The 15,279-nt window shown below is 38.1% G+C and overlaps 1 protein-coding gene across 1 annotated transcript in view; it reads right to left on the minus strand.

The window, feature by feature from the left end:
• The window catches only part of CACNA2D4 (calcium voltage-gated channel auxiliary subunit alpha2delta 4), a 208,277-nt gene that overhangs the window by 181,307 nt on the left and 11,691 nt on the right, over positions 1-15,279 (minus strand). The window contains 7 exon segments of the mRNA XM_070754863.1: positions 575-736; positions 3,702-3,780; positions 6,186-6,299; positions 7,073-7,162; positions 8,937-9,011; positions 12,434-12,584; positions 13,861-13,921. Coding sequence (XP_070610964.1) covers positions 575-736; positions 3,702-3,780; positions 6,186-6,299; positions 7,073-7,162; positions 8,937-9,011; positions 12,434-12,584; positions 13,861-13,921 — 732 coding nt within the window.

Below are 15,279 nucleotides of genomic sequence, written 5' to 3' on the forward strand. Positions count from 1 at the left end.
GAACCTTCCAAAACTATAATGGATTTCAACTTAAGGAAAAATATAAGAGGGAAATCTACATTTATGCCAGCATTCTCTGTGCTAAAGAAAAAGCTACAAATGAAAGAGAAATGAAGGTTTTGTCTGGCGTGCATCTCTCTTCCTCCTCAAAGGAATTCTTCCTTTGGATTTTAGCCTTAGTCATCTAAGACATATGGCACCCCATAATGTATGTTAATTCTTTCTATGAATATAGAAAACAAGCTATGCTGCTGCTGCTGTAGGCTCAGTGACCCATTTCTTGAGCTCAAATTATTTTTTTCCTGGTGACTAATCCTTAATAAAGTGCTTTGGCAGAGTTTACAGAGTCAGAAATTCTAATTAAGTCATGCTGTGCCTCTTGTGATTTGTCCTGAGTTCCTGGACTATGGTGGAATTTCAAAAACAGCATCGCACTTAAGGAAAATATGATGAGATGATGTCTCTTTTAGAAGGCACATTTTAACACTATCCAGCTGCTGTGATTCCATTTCTGAATGATATGCATATTGCAACAAATATCTGAAAAGATCTATATCACCTTCAAAGTTGAAACAACTAGAAACTTTTCATGAAATACTTACAGCACTGTCCATATAAGCTTCAGTCCATATGATGTCATGATCATGGTTGATAACCATTGGCCGGCTAAGCACATGCAAATATTCCATGACATTCTCTTGCACATCAGCCAACGTAGATATCTGTGTGTAGTAGCCTGACATGGGGAAAAAATCATTGTCAACAGAGTTAATTTTGTTTAAGTCGAGCTTTGTATCCTATTTGTTCCAAAGTTTATTGAATCCTGACCAATTGTCCTTGGATGTATATGTAACTAATACAATCTAATTCTGGGATATTTCTGAAATGTTCTAGATTTCCTCACTGGTTCTAGAAGGCCATAGTTGCTTTTCACTTAAAAACCCATTGGGATGAACCTTCTGTATCCAACAAAATTTGGTGCTACTCAATTTTCATCATTGCTTAACCCAACCAGGTAGAGAACATTGTCAATACTAAAGGTTCTTAAAAATTGGTGAGTCTAAAAAGGGTTGTTTTCTATATGAAATTCATTTAAAAAATTAATAGCAATGTTACATGTAAAAGGTAATGGGAATGTGAGCACAGTTAGAAATACCTAACTGAAGTCAATGGAATTAACATTTCGAACTATTGCTTCCAGTGGATTGAAGAATAATTTTTTTATTAGTTTATACTCAAAAAAGATCTAGAAAAATCAAGGTTTTTTTTTTATCTCTCAGATAAAAAATATAGTATCCATGGGACTCTAAACAGGTATTTTGCAATGGTTGTAAGTGCAAAGACTGATTAAAAGTCACTTTTTTCAGGACTGTGGAAACTTTGAACCATCAATAAATGAATGATTATATGTCAAGGTCTACCTGTATCACCTTTGTAATTGATCCCACCTTATACACAAGCACAATATTTAGGAAATTTAGGAAAGGCCCAATTAAAATTCTCACTGCTAATCATTTGCTTCTTTTATATTTACTTTCAACTGCAAATCCTTCTGGTTCAGTTTCCTAATTGTGTAATCTTCAAAATCTATGACATATGGCTCACACAAGGATAGGCATTACTATTTTCTGCTACTCGCTTCTGGCACTTTTCCAATTCAAATTAGGTTTGCATATCACTATATATTGCTCTCCTATATCTCCTATACCTTTCTTCTATTCCTATATCTCTTCTTCTATTCTTTCATTGATATGTTCTATTCCCATATCTTCTTTTCTATTCCTTCTTAGATATATTTTACTATGAGTATTTCCTCTATAACCTTCATCATGTATTTTACTATGTGTATATATATATTTATTTTGTCCAATACACAATGAGAGTTTTAGTGGGTGTATATATATATATATATATATATATATATATATATATATATATATATGTCACATGTTTTTTTGCTGAATTTGAAAATTAAGGGAGACTAGGATAGATCTATTTCAGCCTTATTTTGGCCTCATCAGCTAGCCATACCCATTGGGACTTGAACCTGCAACCATTGCCTTGTAAGGCAGAGAATTATCCTCTAGGCTACAGTATCCAATCCCTTCAGCTCTGCACCAGGGAAGGGTTATATTTTTTGTGTCGAATCACCCTGGTGTATTGAAGGAACATCACAGCTCCTTATTTGCCTCTCGGCCCAACCCAGGGCCATTTCCAAGGCAGTTAATTTTATTGATAGCCGACAATTCTATCTGTATGTGTCACATGTTTTTTTGCTGAATTTGAAAATTAAGGGAGACTAGGATAGATCTATTTCGGCCTTATTTTGGCCTCATCAACTAGCCATACCCATTGGGACTTGAACCTGCAACCATTGCCTTGTAAGGCAGAGAATTATCCTCTAAGCTACAGCATCCAATCCCTTCAGCTCTGCACCAGGGAAGGGTTACACTTTTTGTGTCGAATATATATATATATATAGTAAACTTTAATAAAACCACTTAGCTTTCGTTAGCGTGCTGCTAACTTCGTCAGAGTTTTAAAATGCCGTGGGAGACAAACATCTTTATAAAGCATTACTCAGTCTGCTCATTGCCCGCGTCACGGGGCCACACCCTTCCCTCCCCCCTGCGGTAAGCCTAATTGTGGGCTTAATCATGCTGGGGAGGGAAAAAGGCAACAAACACGAGCAAAAGAGGTAGATCTCCCTTCAGCCAGCATGATTAAGCCCACAATTAGGCTTACCGCAGGGGGGAGGGAAGGGTGTGGCCCCGTGACGCGGGCAATGAGCAGACTGAGTAATGCTTTATAAAGATGTTTGTCTCCCACGGCATTTTAAAACTCTGACGAAGTTAGCAGCACGCTAACGAAAGCTAAGTGGTTTTATTAAAGTTTCTATGTTCCGGTGATCGAGATGGCTGCTGCCTCATCATTCACGTATGTACCTGGAACTCGCATTTTTAGGACTATTCTTGATATATATATATATGTGTGTGTGTGTGTGTGTGTGTGTGTGTCACATGGTTTTTTTTGCTGACTTTGAAAATTAAGGGAGACTAGGATAGATCTATTTCGGCCTTATTTTGGCCTCATCAGCTAGCCATACCCACTGGGACTTGAACCTGCAACCTTTGCCTTGTAAGGCAGAGAATTATCCTCTAGGCTACAGTATCCAATCCCTTCAGCTCTGCACCAGGGAAGGGTTATATTTTTTGTGTCGAATCACCCTGGTGTATTGAAGGAACATCACAGCTCCTTATTTGCCTCTCGGCCCAACCCAGGGCCATTTCCAAGGCAGTTAATTTTATTGATAGCCGACAATTCTATCTGTATGTGTCACATGTTTTTTTGCTGAATTTGAAAATTAAGGGAGACTAGGATAGATCTATTTCGGCCTTATTTTGGCCTCATCAACTAGCCATACCCATTGGGACTTGAACCTGCAACCATTGCCTTGTAAGGCAGAGAATTATATATATACACACACACACACACACACACACACACACACATATATACATACATACCCACTAAAACTCTCATTGTGTATTGGACAAAGTAAATAAATAAATAAATAAATAAATAAATAAATAAATAAATCAATCACAATTGCTATAATGTAAAAATATATGATTGGCAAGTACTTCCGTCTTGCAGAAAGGATGATTAAAATGAACTTTAATAATAATTATTCTTTTTACCTTTGTTGTTACAAGCTATCCATTTCACATTCTGTGCGAAGCTGACTTCCCTCCCAATAAGGTATGTAAAAACACGGACCTGTGAAATGAGATCACAAGCATTAGAAGGTAATATTAAAAACAACCAGCACTCTATATTATTAATCTTTCATTTTAGAAAACCATAGACAAAATCATTATTTATCTTATTCTTTCTCCTAACATTTCAAAGACAGAGTGATAAGGGGACTGAGAACTAAAACATACGAAGAGCGGTTGCAGGAACTGAATTCGGCCAGTCTGGCAAAGAGAAACACCAGGGGAGACGAGGGGGTTGGGCTGTTTTCCAAAGCACCAGAGGGCCAGACAAGGAACAATGGATGGAAGCTAACCAAAGAGAGATTCAACCTGGAAATAAGGAGGAACTTTCTGACGGTGAGAGTGATCAACCAGTGGAACAGCTTGCCTGCAGAGGTTGTGTGAACTGGCTTATGTGAAAAGGCTTATTATAATTTATGTTTGGTACGTTTGTGCTGTTTGGTTTTTAATTATGATAGGTTTTTTAGTTTTTTAATATTAGATTTTTAATATTAGATTTGTGCCATTATAATATTGTTTTTATCGTTGTTGTGAGCCGCCCCGAGTCTTTGGAGAGGGGCGGCAAACAAATCTAATAAATTATTATAATTATTAATATTATTATTTGTCCGAAATATTGTAGGGCAGTGATGGCGAACCTATGGCATGGGTGCCATAGGTAGCACGCGGAGCCATATCTGCTGGCATGCAAGCCATTGGACTAGATGACCTATAAGGTCCCTAGATGGGTGGAAGTCCAGTAGAGTGAGACAATGCAGTGAAAGGGTATCTGAAGGGCTGGGGCCAGTGTAGAATGAAACACTTGTTATTGAGGGTCCTTTGCCAAGGAGTCCATCTCGCAGTTCTCTTTCTCTTTACTTCAACTCCTACCCTCAAAACGTCGCTACAGAGCACTGCACACCAAGACAACTAGGAACTTATTACCAGACTCTGTGGTGTCAACCACCAACCCCCAACATTTTTCCCTTAGACTTTCCACGGTTGACCTCTCCAGATTCCTTAGAGGTCAGTAAGGGGAGAGCATAAGTGCACTAGTGTGCCTTCCGTCTCCTATCCAATTGTCTCTCCTATATTTTATATATCTTTTCTCCCATTCATATATCCTTTCCTCTACTCTTCATTGATGTATTCTATTCTCATAGCTCTTCTTCTATCCCTTCCCTGATATTTACTACTACATGTTTTTATTCTCTTTAACTTTCAATTTGTATTGGACAAAATAAATAAATAAATAAAAATAAATAAATAAAACTAGATACAAGAACAGGTTTTCCCCCGAACGCCATCACTCTACTAAACAAATAATTCACTTAACACTGTCAGACTTTTTACTAAATCTGCACTTCTATTTCTACTAGTTTTTCTCATCATTCCTATCATCCTTTTCCTCCCACTTAGGACTGTATGACTGTAACTTGTTGCTTGTATCCTAAGATTTTTATTAATATTATTTCTTCATTGCTTATTTGACCTCTATGACAATCATTAAGTGTTGTACCACTTGATTCTTGACAAATGTATCTTTTTCTATTATGTACGCTGAAAGCATATGCACCAAGACAAATTCCTTGTGTGTCCAATCACACTTGGCCAATAAAATTCTATTCTATTCTAAGGGATATGCCCGGGGGGGGGGGGGGCAGAGAACAATTGTGAACCATCTGACATAGTTGAAGAATCGTTGAGAATACGGTCGATGTGGGAGGCCCCAATAGAAATAGATAAGAGACGCCAATCGTCATTGTACACCAATGTATCTGGACAATTATTTTTGACATACATGAAGTTTGTTCCAGGGAAGGGGGAAGAAGTGTGGCAGTAAAAATTTTGGCAGCCCATCACTGCCTTTACTATGCCGACTTTATTCCCTACATGGATGTGTGTTCATGGAGTCACTAACTCAACTTGAAGAGGTCTTTTGTGGGAAATAATAAGAGACAAACCAAAAGAAGGAGTCAAATACAATTTGCCACAACCTTTTTAAACAGTAATTTCAGACTAACAGCTGTCATTATATTAAAGAGATTGCTACTATGATTTGTTATGAGTTTTGACTTAGCATATTTGTGAACTCAACCAACTGTGATTGATTCAACAAACCATTAATAACCAGTTTCTTAAAATAGCTTGTGAACCTTTCACTCCTATCACATTTCTCTAAAACTCATTTAAATATTTATTTTTGTGTTCTTCTGCTACATGAAAAAAATAAATATAGTGACCTATCGTTAAACCTAGGCCAATCTCATTAAGATTAGTGAGTTCCATCCATAAGTATCTCAAGCAAAATTGTAGCTAGGAACCCAAGCGTTTCCCTGCTGTTCGTTGTTTTGTTCTCTGCTCATGATTCATACCAGACCAGTTGACTTTCTACGCTCTTCTCTGTTTTTCACTTTGGAAGCTAACCTTACGATCAGGCCAGTTGAATTTTTCAAAGACATATTCATAATCTTCCATAGCTCCATCGGTGAGCAGCATGATTGCTTGGTTGCAAAGACCTCCTTGTCCTGCGTCTCTGAACTACAAATACAACAAACCACAATGAAAATTATGTATAGAGATAAGCAAGGTTTCAAAACAAAGTTTCCAAAGCAAAATTACTCACAGACCTCTTAACACTATATTGTTCAAAACTGCAGAAAGATATGTTTGTACGAAAGGCAAAGATTCCTAACGTGCTCTTTTCCTTCGGGGGATCACACGTTGATTCTCTGCAAAGGGAACCTCCCAATCTCCTCCCCTTTTATACACTTTGGGATTACAGACTGTGCATAGCTGTGCTCAAGACCTCCTTCTGAGTCTGCCTAACTGCTCCTGCCTCCCCCACATCCTTCTCACTCTTGCATCCAGGATAGGATCCCTCATCTCCTCTTTCTCATCAGACCCAGGCAAAGCCCCAGTTGGGGGTTCTACAGCCTGTGCAGGACCATTACACCCTATCTCTCCATCACTGTCCGACTCCTCTGACAGCCACACAGGCCGACCATGCCCAGACGGACCCAGTTCTTCTGGCTTGAAGTCTGTTATCAAAGGACCTGGCTGCGATCCAACCACAACACCATCCTGAGTCCAATGCATAATAAACATGAACACGTAAATCAACATTCTTAAAATAATTCCCAACCTGATCTACAGTTTGAAAATAACATGTTTATCAGCAGGGGGGTTTTGGCCATGTCGCAAGGAGTATGTGTCACTATTATCTTTCCTTCCTTTTCCTCCAATGATTTGCAACAATCTACACAATGCAGCAAAAGCCAGTGTGCCTTCCAGAAAATATAAGGTGGTCTTACCTCCTTCAGGATTTTGAAGGATTCCGTCAGGGCTTTGTTCACCTTCCCAACTCCCTTTGCTTGTAACTCGTGCACCAGCTGCTTGAAATGCTGAGCAAATGAGACATTAAAAGCACTCTAATAGCAGTGATTAGAAACATTAGACAAAAGATAATGCAGGGATGTCAAAACTTTAGAAAACTACTCAAAGAATAGAGATAAAGATCTCTATTCTTTGAGTAGTTTTTAAAGTTTTGACATCCCTGCAAGCTAGGTATGACGGGACTTTGGTAACATCATCAGTGCTAGTCTAGACTAGTGTTAGACTAGCATTGATGGTGTTATCTAGTTTGGGTAATGAAACAACTGCAAGAAAATAGCCAAGTTCAGAGAGCACCAAGAACCCCTCGTTTCAATCTTGAGCTACCAATATTCTCCCCCTTTTTTTGGCAAACTATATATTTCAGCACTAGGACAGCTCCATAATTTGAGTTCCCTGCAATAATACGGTACTTTCCAGTGAAGGTAACAGCCGTCGGAAGCTACTATTTCAGTAGTACGGAAGGATCAATGCATTTCTTCCTTCTCCTACCCTTTTCTGTACAGGTAATCCTCGATTTATGACTAGTTAGTGAACAACTGTTCAAAGTTACAACTGACCTCCCCATTTTCTTATGTTCCATTTTTGAAGTTATGCAAGCTGCCCATTGGAGAAAATGGATATACTGTACTTAACAATTGTAGTGTTCATTATTCACCACAACAAAAAAGGTTGAAAAATAAGGTCCAGCCATGTGGTGACTAACTTACAACCAAAATGGTTAACAATAAAAAAAATCTGATCCCAAATGGGGCCATAAATTGAGGACTGTCTGTATGGCCTCTGTGTCTTCTGCTTCCTACAGTGACCTCAGGAAATTCTGCCCCTGACCTTCCGACTGCTACTTTCTCCATTCCCTTACCTCTTTCTGGACTACCTTTGACATCAGCATCTCGGTCTGTGCCCGTTACTTATTGCAACAATCTCAGAAATTGCCAGCTTGGTACATTCTACTAGTCCAACTGTCCCTTCATTTATTACAGTATTCAAGTCAAACTTTTTTTCTTGTTTTTCTTTCTAGATCTAGAAATTATCTTTAGCCCCAGACCTCATGATGAAATTGACAATTTCTTTACAATATTAATATTTCTGATTCTCTTGGAGACTCTATATTACTAATTAAAATAATGTAATAATTATTTAATCCCTCTTAATTGTACTTATTGGAGAGCCGTTGCTTTTTAAAAGACATTCCACATTTTCTCAAATGCATTGATTTTATAGTTCTTTGGTTCAGGAAATATAATTTTGTTGTGAAAACGCATCCAGGGCTTTGGTTTTTCTTAGTTATCCCCCCCCCCACTTCCTTTTAAAACACACAAGCTAGGAAACAAAATTAAATGAAAAAAATATAAGCTGGGAGGATATGAGATTTTTATGTCACCCTGAGTCCCAGGAGAAGGGCAGCATAGAAATCTGATTAATAAATAAATTTTAATAAATATAGGGAGGCATACTGGCTGGGCAATTCTTGGAATTGCAATCCACATATCTTGAAGTTGCCAAATTTGAAAAATGCTGCTCTAGATATTGTGGATTCTGTATTTCTAGTTTCCGATCATATGAATTAGAATCCAGTATTATCTTTAGGGTTACTATTCCCTAAATGGGTTTAGATGACCAAACTACTTAGCTAGCATTTGGATATATAAAAATAGCCACAGAATTCACAGGGGCAGAAAAAGCATTGGTTAAATATGTTTTGTAACAGTTTATGTGCCTTTAAGTCCCCAGTGCTTCTATTCCATATTCAGTAGATAATGTCTTTTCAAATTTAATACTTACCTCCCTGTTATCTCTGTCAGCCTGAACCAGGATTCCCTTGAAACACGATTCAATGTAATGAACATAGTCATTGTACTGTAAAGACAAAAGAAGGAAAATTACATGCTGTAAAAGGAAATTGTGTTTAAAAGAACTCTGAAAACATGAGCAGATTTTATGCTGAATAAAGAAGACTCCTTTTTAACTACAGACTGTCATGTTCGCTTTGATAGCAGGGAATACATTTTAAAATACAAGGTGTCACAAAACCATTTCTGTTGCCTTCTGCGAAGCAAGTCAATAAGCAGGAATGTGTAGGACATAATTCAGTAATTTTGATTGATATTTAAATAGTACATAGAGGAAAGAAAATGTAAATTAAGAAGCAAATAATCTTGGCTACATCTCCCTGTGTGTATTTCCTTAAACTGTTTTTCAGTTGAATTACAATTTCTAGGATTTATTGATTTATTATTTATTTATTTATTTAATTTATTATTTGGATTAGTCTGTCCTCATGATATCTCTCTTGTTTTGGAAACTTATCTCATGATACTATTCTCCTTTTATCCCAGCAACGTATCGCTGTTCTGTTTCCATGCTGGAAAAATCAATATCTCAGATGAGTTAGATCAGATGTAAAAATGGAAACCGTTTTGATGATAATAATATTGATCTATTCTAGTTTTGCTGCTACAGTCAGAATAATTTGGCTCCTCTCTAATAGAAGAAGAGGACTCTTCATTCTGCTAGTTTTCTAGGACCTGTATTCTGCACGAGTGAAAAAGAGGGCTGTGAAAATATTTATGGACCCCTCGAATCCTGGACACAAATTGTTTCATTTCATTTCATTCATTTCATTTCATTTTATTGGATTTGTATGCCGCCCCTCTCCGTAGACTCGGGGCGGCTAACAACAGTAATAAAAACAACGTGTGACAATCCAATACTAAAAACTAAAAACCCTTATTTCAACTCCTACCCTCAAAATGTCTCTATAGAACACTGCACACCAAGACAACTAGACACAAGAACAAACACCATCACTCTGCTAAACAAATAATTCCCTCACCACTGTCACCTCGAGGTTCGATTATTGCAACGCTATTATTATGGCTACCTTTGAAAAGTGTTCGGAAACTTCAGATCGTGCAGAATGTGGCTGCGAGAGCTATTGTGGGGCTTCCCAGATTCGCCCACGTTTCTACAACACTCCGTGGCCTGCACTGGCTGCCGATCAGTTTCCGGTCACAATTCAAAGTGTTGGTAATGACCTTCAAAGCCCTACATGGCATTGGACCAGAATACCTCCGGAACCGCCTTCTACCGCACGAATCCCAGCAGCTGATAAGGTCCCACAGAGTTGGCCTTCTCCGGGGCCCGTCGACCAAACAATGTCATTTGGTGGCCCCCAGGGGAGGAGCCTTCTCTGTGGTGGCCCCGGCCCTCTGGAATCAACTCCCCCTGGAGATTAGAACGGCCCCCACCCTCCTTGTCTTTCGCAAGTTACTCAAGACCCACCTATATCGCCAGGCATGGGGGAACTGAGACACCTCCCCCAGGCTTTTATATTTTATGTTTGGTATGTTTGTGTGTTGTATGGTTTTAATTGCTGGGGTTTTATATATCTTTTTCTTTTAATATTAGATTTATTCACTGTTATATTGTTTTTTATTATTGTTGTGAGTCGCCCCAAGTCTTCGGAGAGGGGCGGCATACAAATCTAATAAATTATTATTATTATTATTATTATTATTATTATTATTATTATTATTTACTAAGGTTGCATTACTATTACTATTAGTTTTTCTCATCATTCCTATCATCCATCTCCTCCCACTTATGACTGTATGACTGTAACTTGTTGCTTGTATCCTTACAATTTATATTAATATTGACTGTTTCCTGATTGCTTATATGTACCCTATGACAATCATTAAGTGTTGTACCTCATGATTATTGACAAATGAGAGCATTTTTAAAGGATAATATGACAGGGTTGTTCCTATTTCGCGGGATGGAGTGATGCAAGGGCTCTCTTGCATTTTAATCCCATGAAATTACTCTTGAGAGTAAATATCCTGTCCAAGCCTGTTCCGACTCTTAATCTCATAGCAAAAGCTATTTTTAACAACTGTTGGGTGACCAAAGCCAGATAAAATAATTTCTATCTGAAGCAAATTCTGCAAGCTAAAGGAGGAATCTGGTTTCATCCCAGGATTCTATAGATATATTTAGACAGAAGGTTATTTTTTGTTTTTGTTTTTGCAAAGTTATGTGAAGCTAAGCATTCAGGGAAATCACTTCTATAAAATATAAAAGTATCCCCAAAAGATGTGTGCTTTTCTTTTTTAAAATAAAATAAAAGCATCCATCCATGTCCACAAGATGTAGGAAAAAATTAGTCAAGATGGTAACAGTCTGGGCAGCCCAGGCAGTCAATCTCCATTATCTTCCACTGATTCGGATGAAGACATCTTGGACCCACGCAAGTGCAGAATTATGCGTAGAAGAGACCAAGTAAGGACATATTACCGGAGATAAGAGAGGTCACCTGTGTTTGAGTGGGGCTCCAGTAATTAGGGCTGCTGCTATAAATAGCAGCGTGTGGGTTTGGCCATTGTGGAAGAGTATCTGATCGCAGTTCCTCAGGAATCGTGTGTTGCTGTTTTCTGGACTTGGTTGATTTTTCACGGCTTTGAAAACAAAGCAGAGCAAAGTGTGTGGGTGTGTTTCACTTTGTGGAAGAAGAAAGGCTGTGACGTTTCTTCGCAGCTGCAAGCTAAGTACTTAAGGACTGATAAGGGACTTATACAAACTACCAGGTTGTTTTGGGATGAGTGCTCTTTGCAATACAAAAAGAGTACTTCTTTTATTTTGAATTTTGTGATAAAGAACATTGTTTTGAATTTTCAAACGTGTGTGTGTGTGTATTTGAAATTTGTACCCTTGAATTTTCAGGAGGCTCTCACCAGAGAGCCCGGCAGAACCGGTATCAATTTTTTTTTGTAGTGTGGTGACCAAAACTAGATGCAGTGGTCTGAAGGACACCATTGTCACCACCATCTTTGTTTTGACTACACACGGCAATACACCTGAGTTTTGGAAGGAGTAGTTTATGCTTTGAATATATAACATCAGATAATAAAAGGACTGATTGTCCTACTATTTGTAACCATTCAGCACACAGCTTTTATGAAAAGTAGACCTAATTGTTTGAAGGAACAACAGAGTTTACAAGCAAAGTTTCTGAAAAAATAAAGAAATATCATGTAATAAAGATGATGTTTTGTTTGGTTTATATCACATCATTTTTCCAGGAGCACCCAACAACTATCTGGAGGTAAGTTGGAATGAGATTGAATGACTGGTCCAAGTCATCCAATGAATTTCCATAGCTGAGCATAGATTTGAACCTTGATTTGCCCAGATCACCAATGTAAACGTATAACATTCCATGCTAACCTATCGGTAGTCGTTCTGAAGGAAAAGAGAGCTTCAAGGAAGGCGATACTTACTGCAATAATATTGACAAAATCATTTTCTCCCAGTGTGTCCAATATAGTGACAACAGTGTGCTTAGCAATGGTGAGTAGCAAACCCTTCATACTTCCACTGATGTCCATCACAATCACAATATCTTTGGGTGATGTAGCTGCCTGGATATACCTTAGGATAGATTTAGGATAGGAAAAGGAAGTCAGAAATATAAACATATTAACTGAGATACAGTGGAGAATTTGGACCAATCACAGTACTCCTTATCCTAGGCCACAGGTATCAAACTCGCTGCATCACACATCTGGTCCCCAGTGTCACCCCTGCCCTGGCTGAAAATAATAAATATTCAGGATGAATAGAAACTTGCTTCTCCTTCCTAATTCTTCTTTCTTAGTAATGTAGGTACTGTGAATCTTTGAGTTAAGAGACTGATTGGGCAGGACGAAATGCCCATGAAATTCCAAATTAAGACAGTTCACCTTATTTATATTATAGCATGACATAAATCATGGAGAATGGCATAAAATGAGCATAACTTTTAAGTTTTTGCTTGAACATAGAAACATAGAAGATTGACGGCAGAAAAAGACTTCCTGGTCCATCTAGTCTGCCTTTATACTATTTCCTATATTTTATCTTAGGATGGATCTATGTTTATCCCAGGCATGTTTAAATTCAGTTACTGTGGATTTACCAACCACATCTGCTGGAAGTTTGTTCCAAGCATCTACTACTCTTTCAGCAAAATATTTTTTCACGTTGCTTCTGATCTTTCCCCTAACTAACCTCAGATTGTGCCCCCTTGTTCTTGTGTTCACTTTCCTATTAAAAACACTTCCCTCCTGAATCTTATTTATTTTATTCATTCATTTATTTATTGGATTTGTATGCCGCCCCTCTCCGTAGAATCGGGACGGCTAACAACAGTAATAAAACAGCATATAACAATCCAATATTAAAAGTTAAAAACCCTTATTATAAAACCAAACATACATACAGACATACCATGCATAAAATTGTAAAGGCCTAGGGGGAAAGAGTATCTCAGTCCCCCCATGCCTGGCGGCAGAGGTGGGTTTTAAGAAGCTTATGAAAGGCAAGGAGGGTGCAATTCTAATCTCTGGGGGGGAGTTGGTTCCAGAGGGCTGGGGCCACCACAGAGAAGGCTCCTCCCCTGGGTCCCACCAAGCGACATTTAACCCTTTAACCTATTTAAATGTTTCAATCATGTCCCCCTTTTCCCTTCTGTCCTCCAGACCACTTCAGGTGCAATGAACCTATCCATTAAGGGATGAGAGATGGATGTCTAAGTAAAAAAAAACTTGGACAACTGTGCTGTGAAAAGCAATAGGTCTTTCTTCTGAACACAAATGCATAGGTTTCTCTGGGCTTTAGGATTTTTCTGCTTCTCAGAGATGCATGAATATGCTACTAAATCTCTCACCAGCCTCGATTTCTGCAGTCAAAGGAAAGGACTCCATTTTCATCTGGTATCCATTTTATTCCTGAGGAGACATCACAAGACATTTGCTAAAAACCTAGCATACAAATGTTACGATATAAATATCAAGATTTGTCTGCTTTTTTGAAAAGTAGGCTTCTTTTGAGAGATAGAATCTAATAAATAAACTTCGCTTTGTTTCTTTTCTTCTTTATTTTTTTACTGTGGTTTTTAATCTTGCAATTACAGATAAAATAATAAAAGCTAATTTTAATTGTGATTTTAGAGATGTTGACCTGATAATCACATTATCAGAATTTTGTAACCTAGGGTAAGTGTGTATTAGGAAATTAAAGCTGTCAAACTCAATAGAATTATACTGGTTCTCTTTTTTTAAAGAAAAATAATTTTTTTATTAGTTTTAATTACAATATAAGACTCACACAACATAAAACAAGTGTTTTGTGAATTGTGCCTACCAACAGACAAACATTCATACCCCACCACCAATTGGGGATGTTTCTTGTATAAACCATTTTAACCCAAGAGCAAAATATCTATTTACATATTATAACGTGATTCCAATTTGTTTCTTGTAGCTTGGTCTCGGATTCTATTCGCCATGTATTGTCCCATCATCCCAATTGTACTGATTCTCAGCTTCTTTTATTCAGGAAATTGATTTACTCTACTTCTCAGGTAAAAATAAAGGTGGGTTTCTCATGGTTCAGACCAGTTTTTTAGAACTGGTAGTAACATGGCAGCAGTGATGGGCTCCTACGGTACTAGGTACGCAGTGATGGGCAGAACCGGTAGAAAACTTTTGAATTTTTGAATTTTTTTCCCCTTCTGGCCTCTGGGTATGTTTTTCCTATCACGGTAAATGAGGTTCAATGTGTATAATTTTAGAAAAGCTGTGCATGTATGTGTTTATATAGTAGATAGTGTATATTTTTGTGTGCCTGTGTGTAATATGTACGTATGGTATATATACATAGAATTAAATAGTATATTTTGGATGTTCAGTAATAGTAAATAGTTAGGGAAATTGTATCTCTCTGAGGTGAGGAGAGGCCAGGCACTCTAACTCAAAACCTTGACATGAATGAAGTCAAGTTAGCCACCTTTAAGCCAGTAACATGAACTTAAGCTATCTCCCCGGTCACATGACTGTCAAGCCACTCCCACCTGGTCACATGGCCAGCTAGCCACACCCACAAAATAAGCCACACCCATGCGTGGTAGTAAAAGTTTTTGCAGCCCTTCACTGTATGGCGGCCTGCGTCACTGGAACTAGCAGTGACTCAGGCCTGCCACACATCTGAGCCTGGTTATCATGGCGGCGCCTTAGGTGTGGCCATCTTTTTTTAATACTGCACATGTGCAGAGGGCCATTTCCGGGAAATGATGCATTCACAAAGC

This window comes from Erythrolamprus reginae, chromosome 6 (genome assembly GCF_031021105.1).
Source record: "Erythrolamprus reginae isolate rEryReg1 chromosome 6, rEryReg1.hap1, whole genome shotgun sequence".
NCBI classification, from domain to species: Eukaryota; Metazoa; Chordata; class Lepidosauria; order Squamata; family Dipsadidae; genus Erythrolamprus; species Erythrolamprus reginae.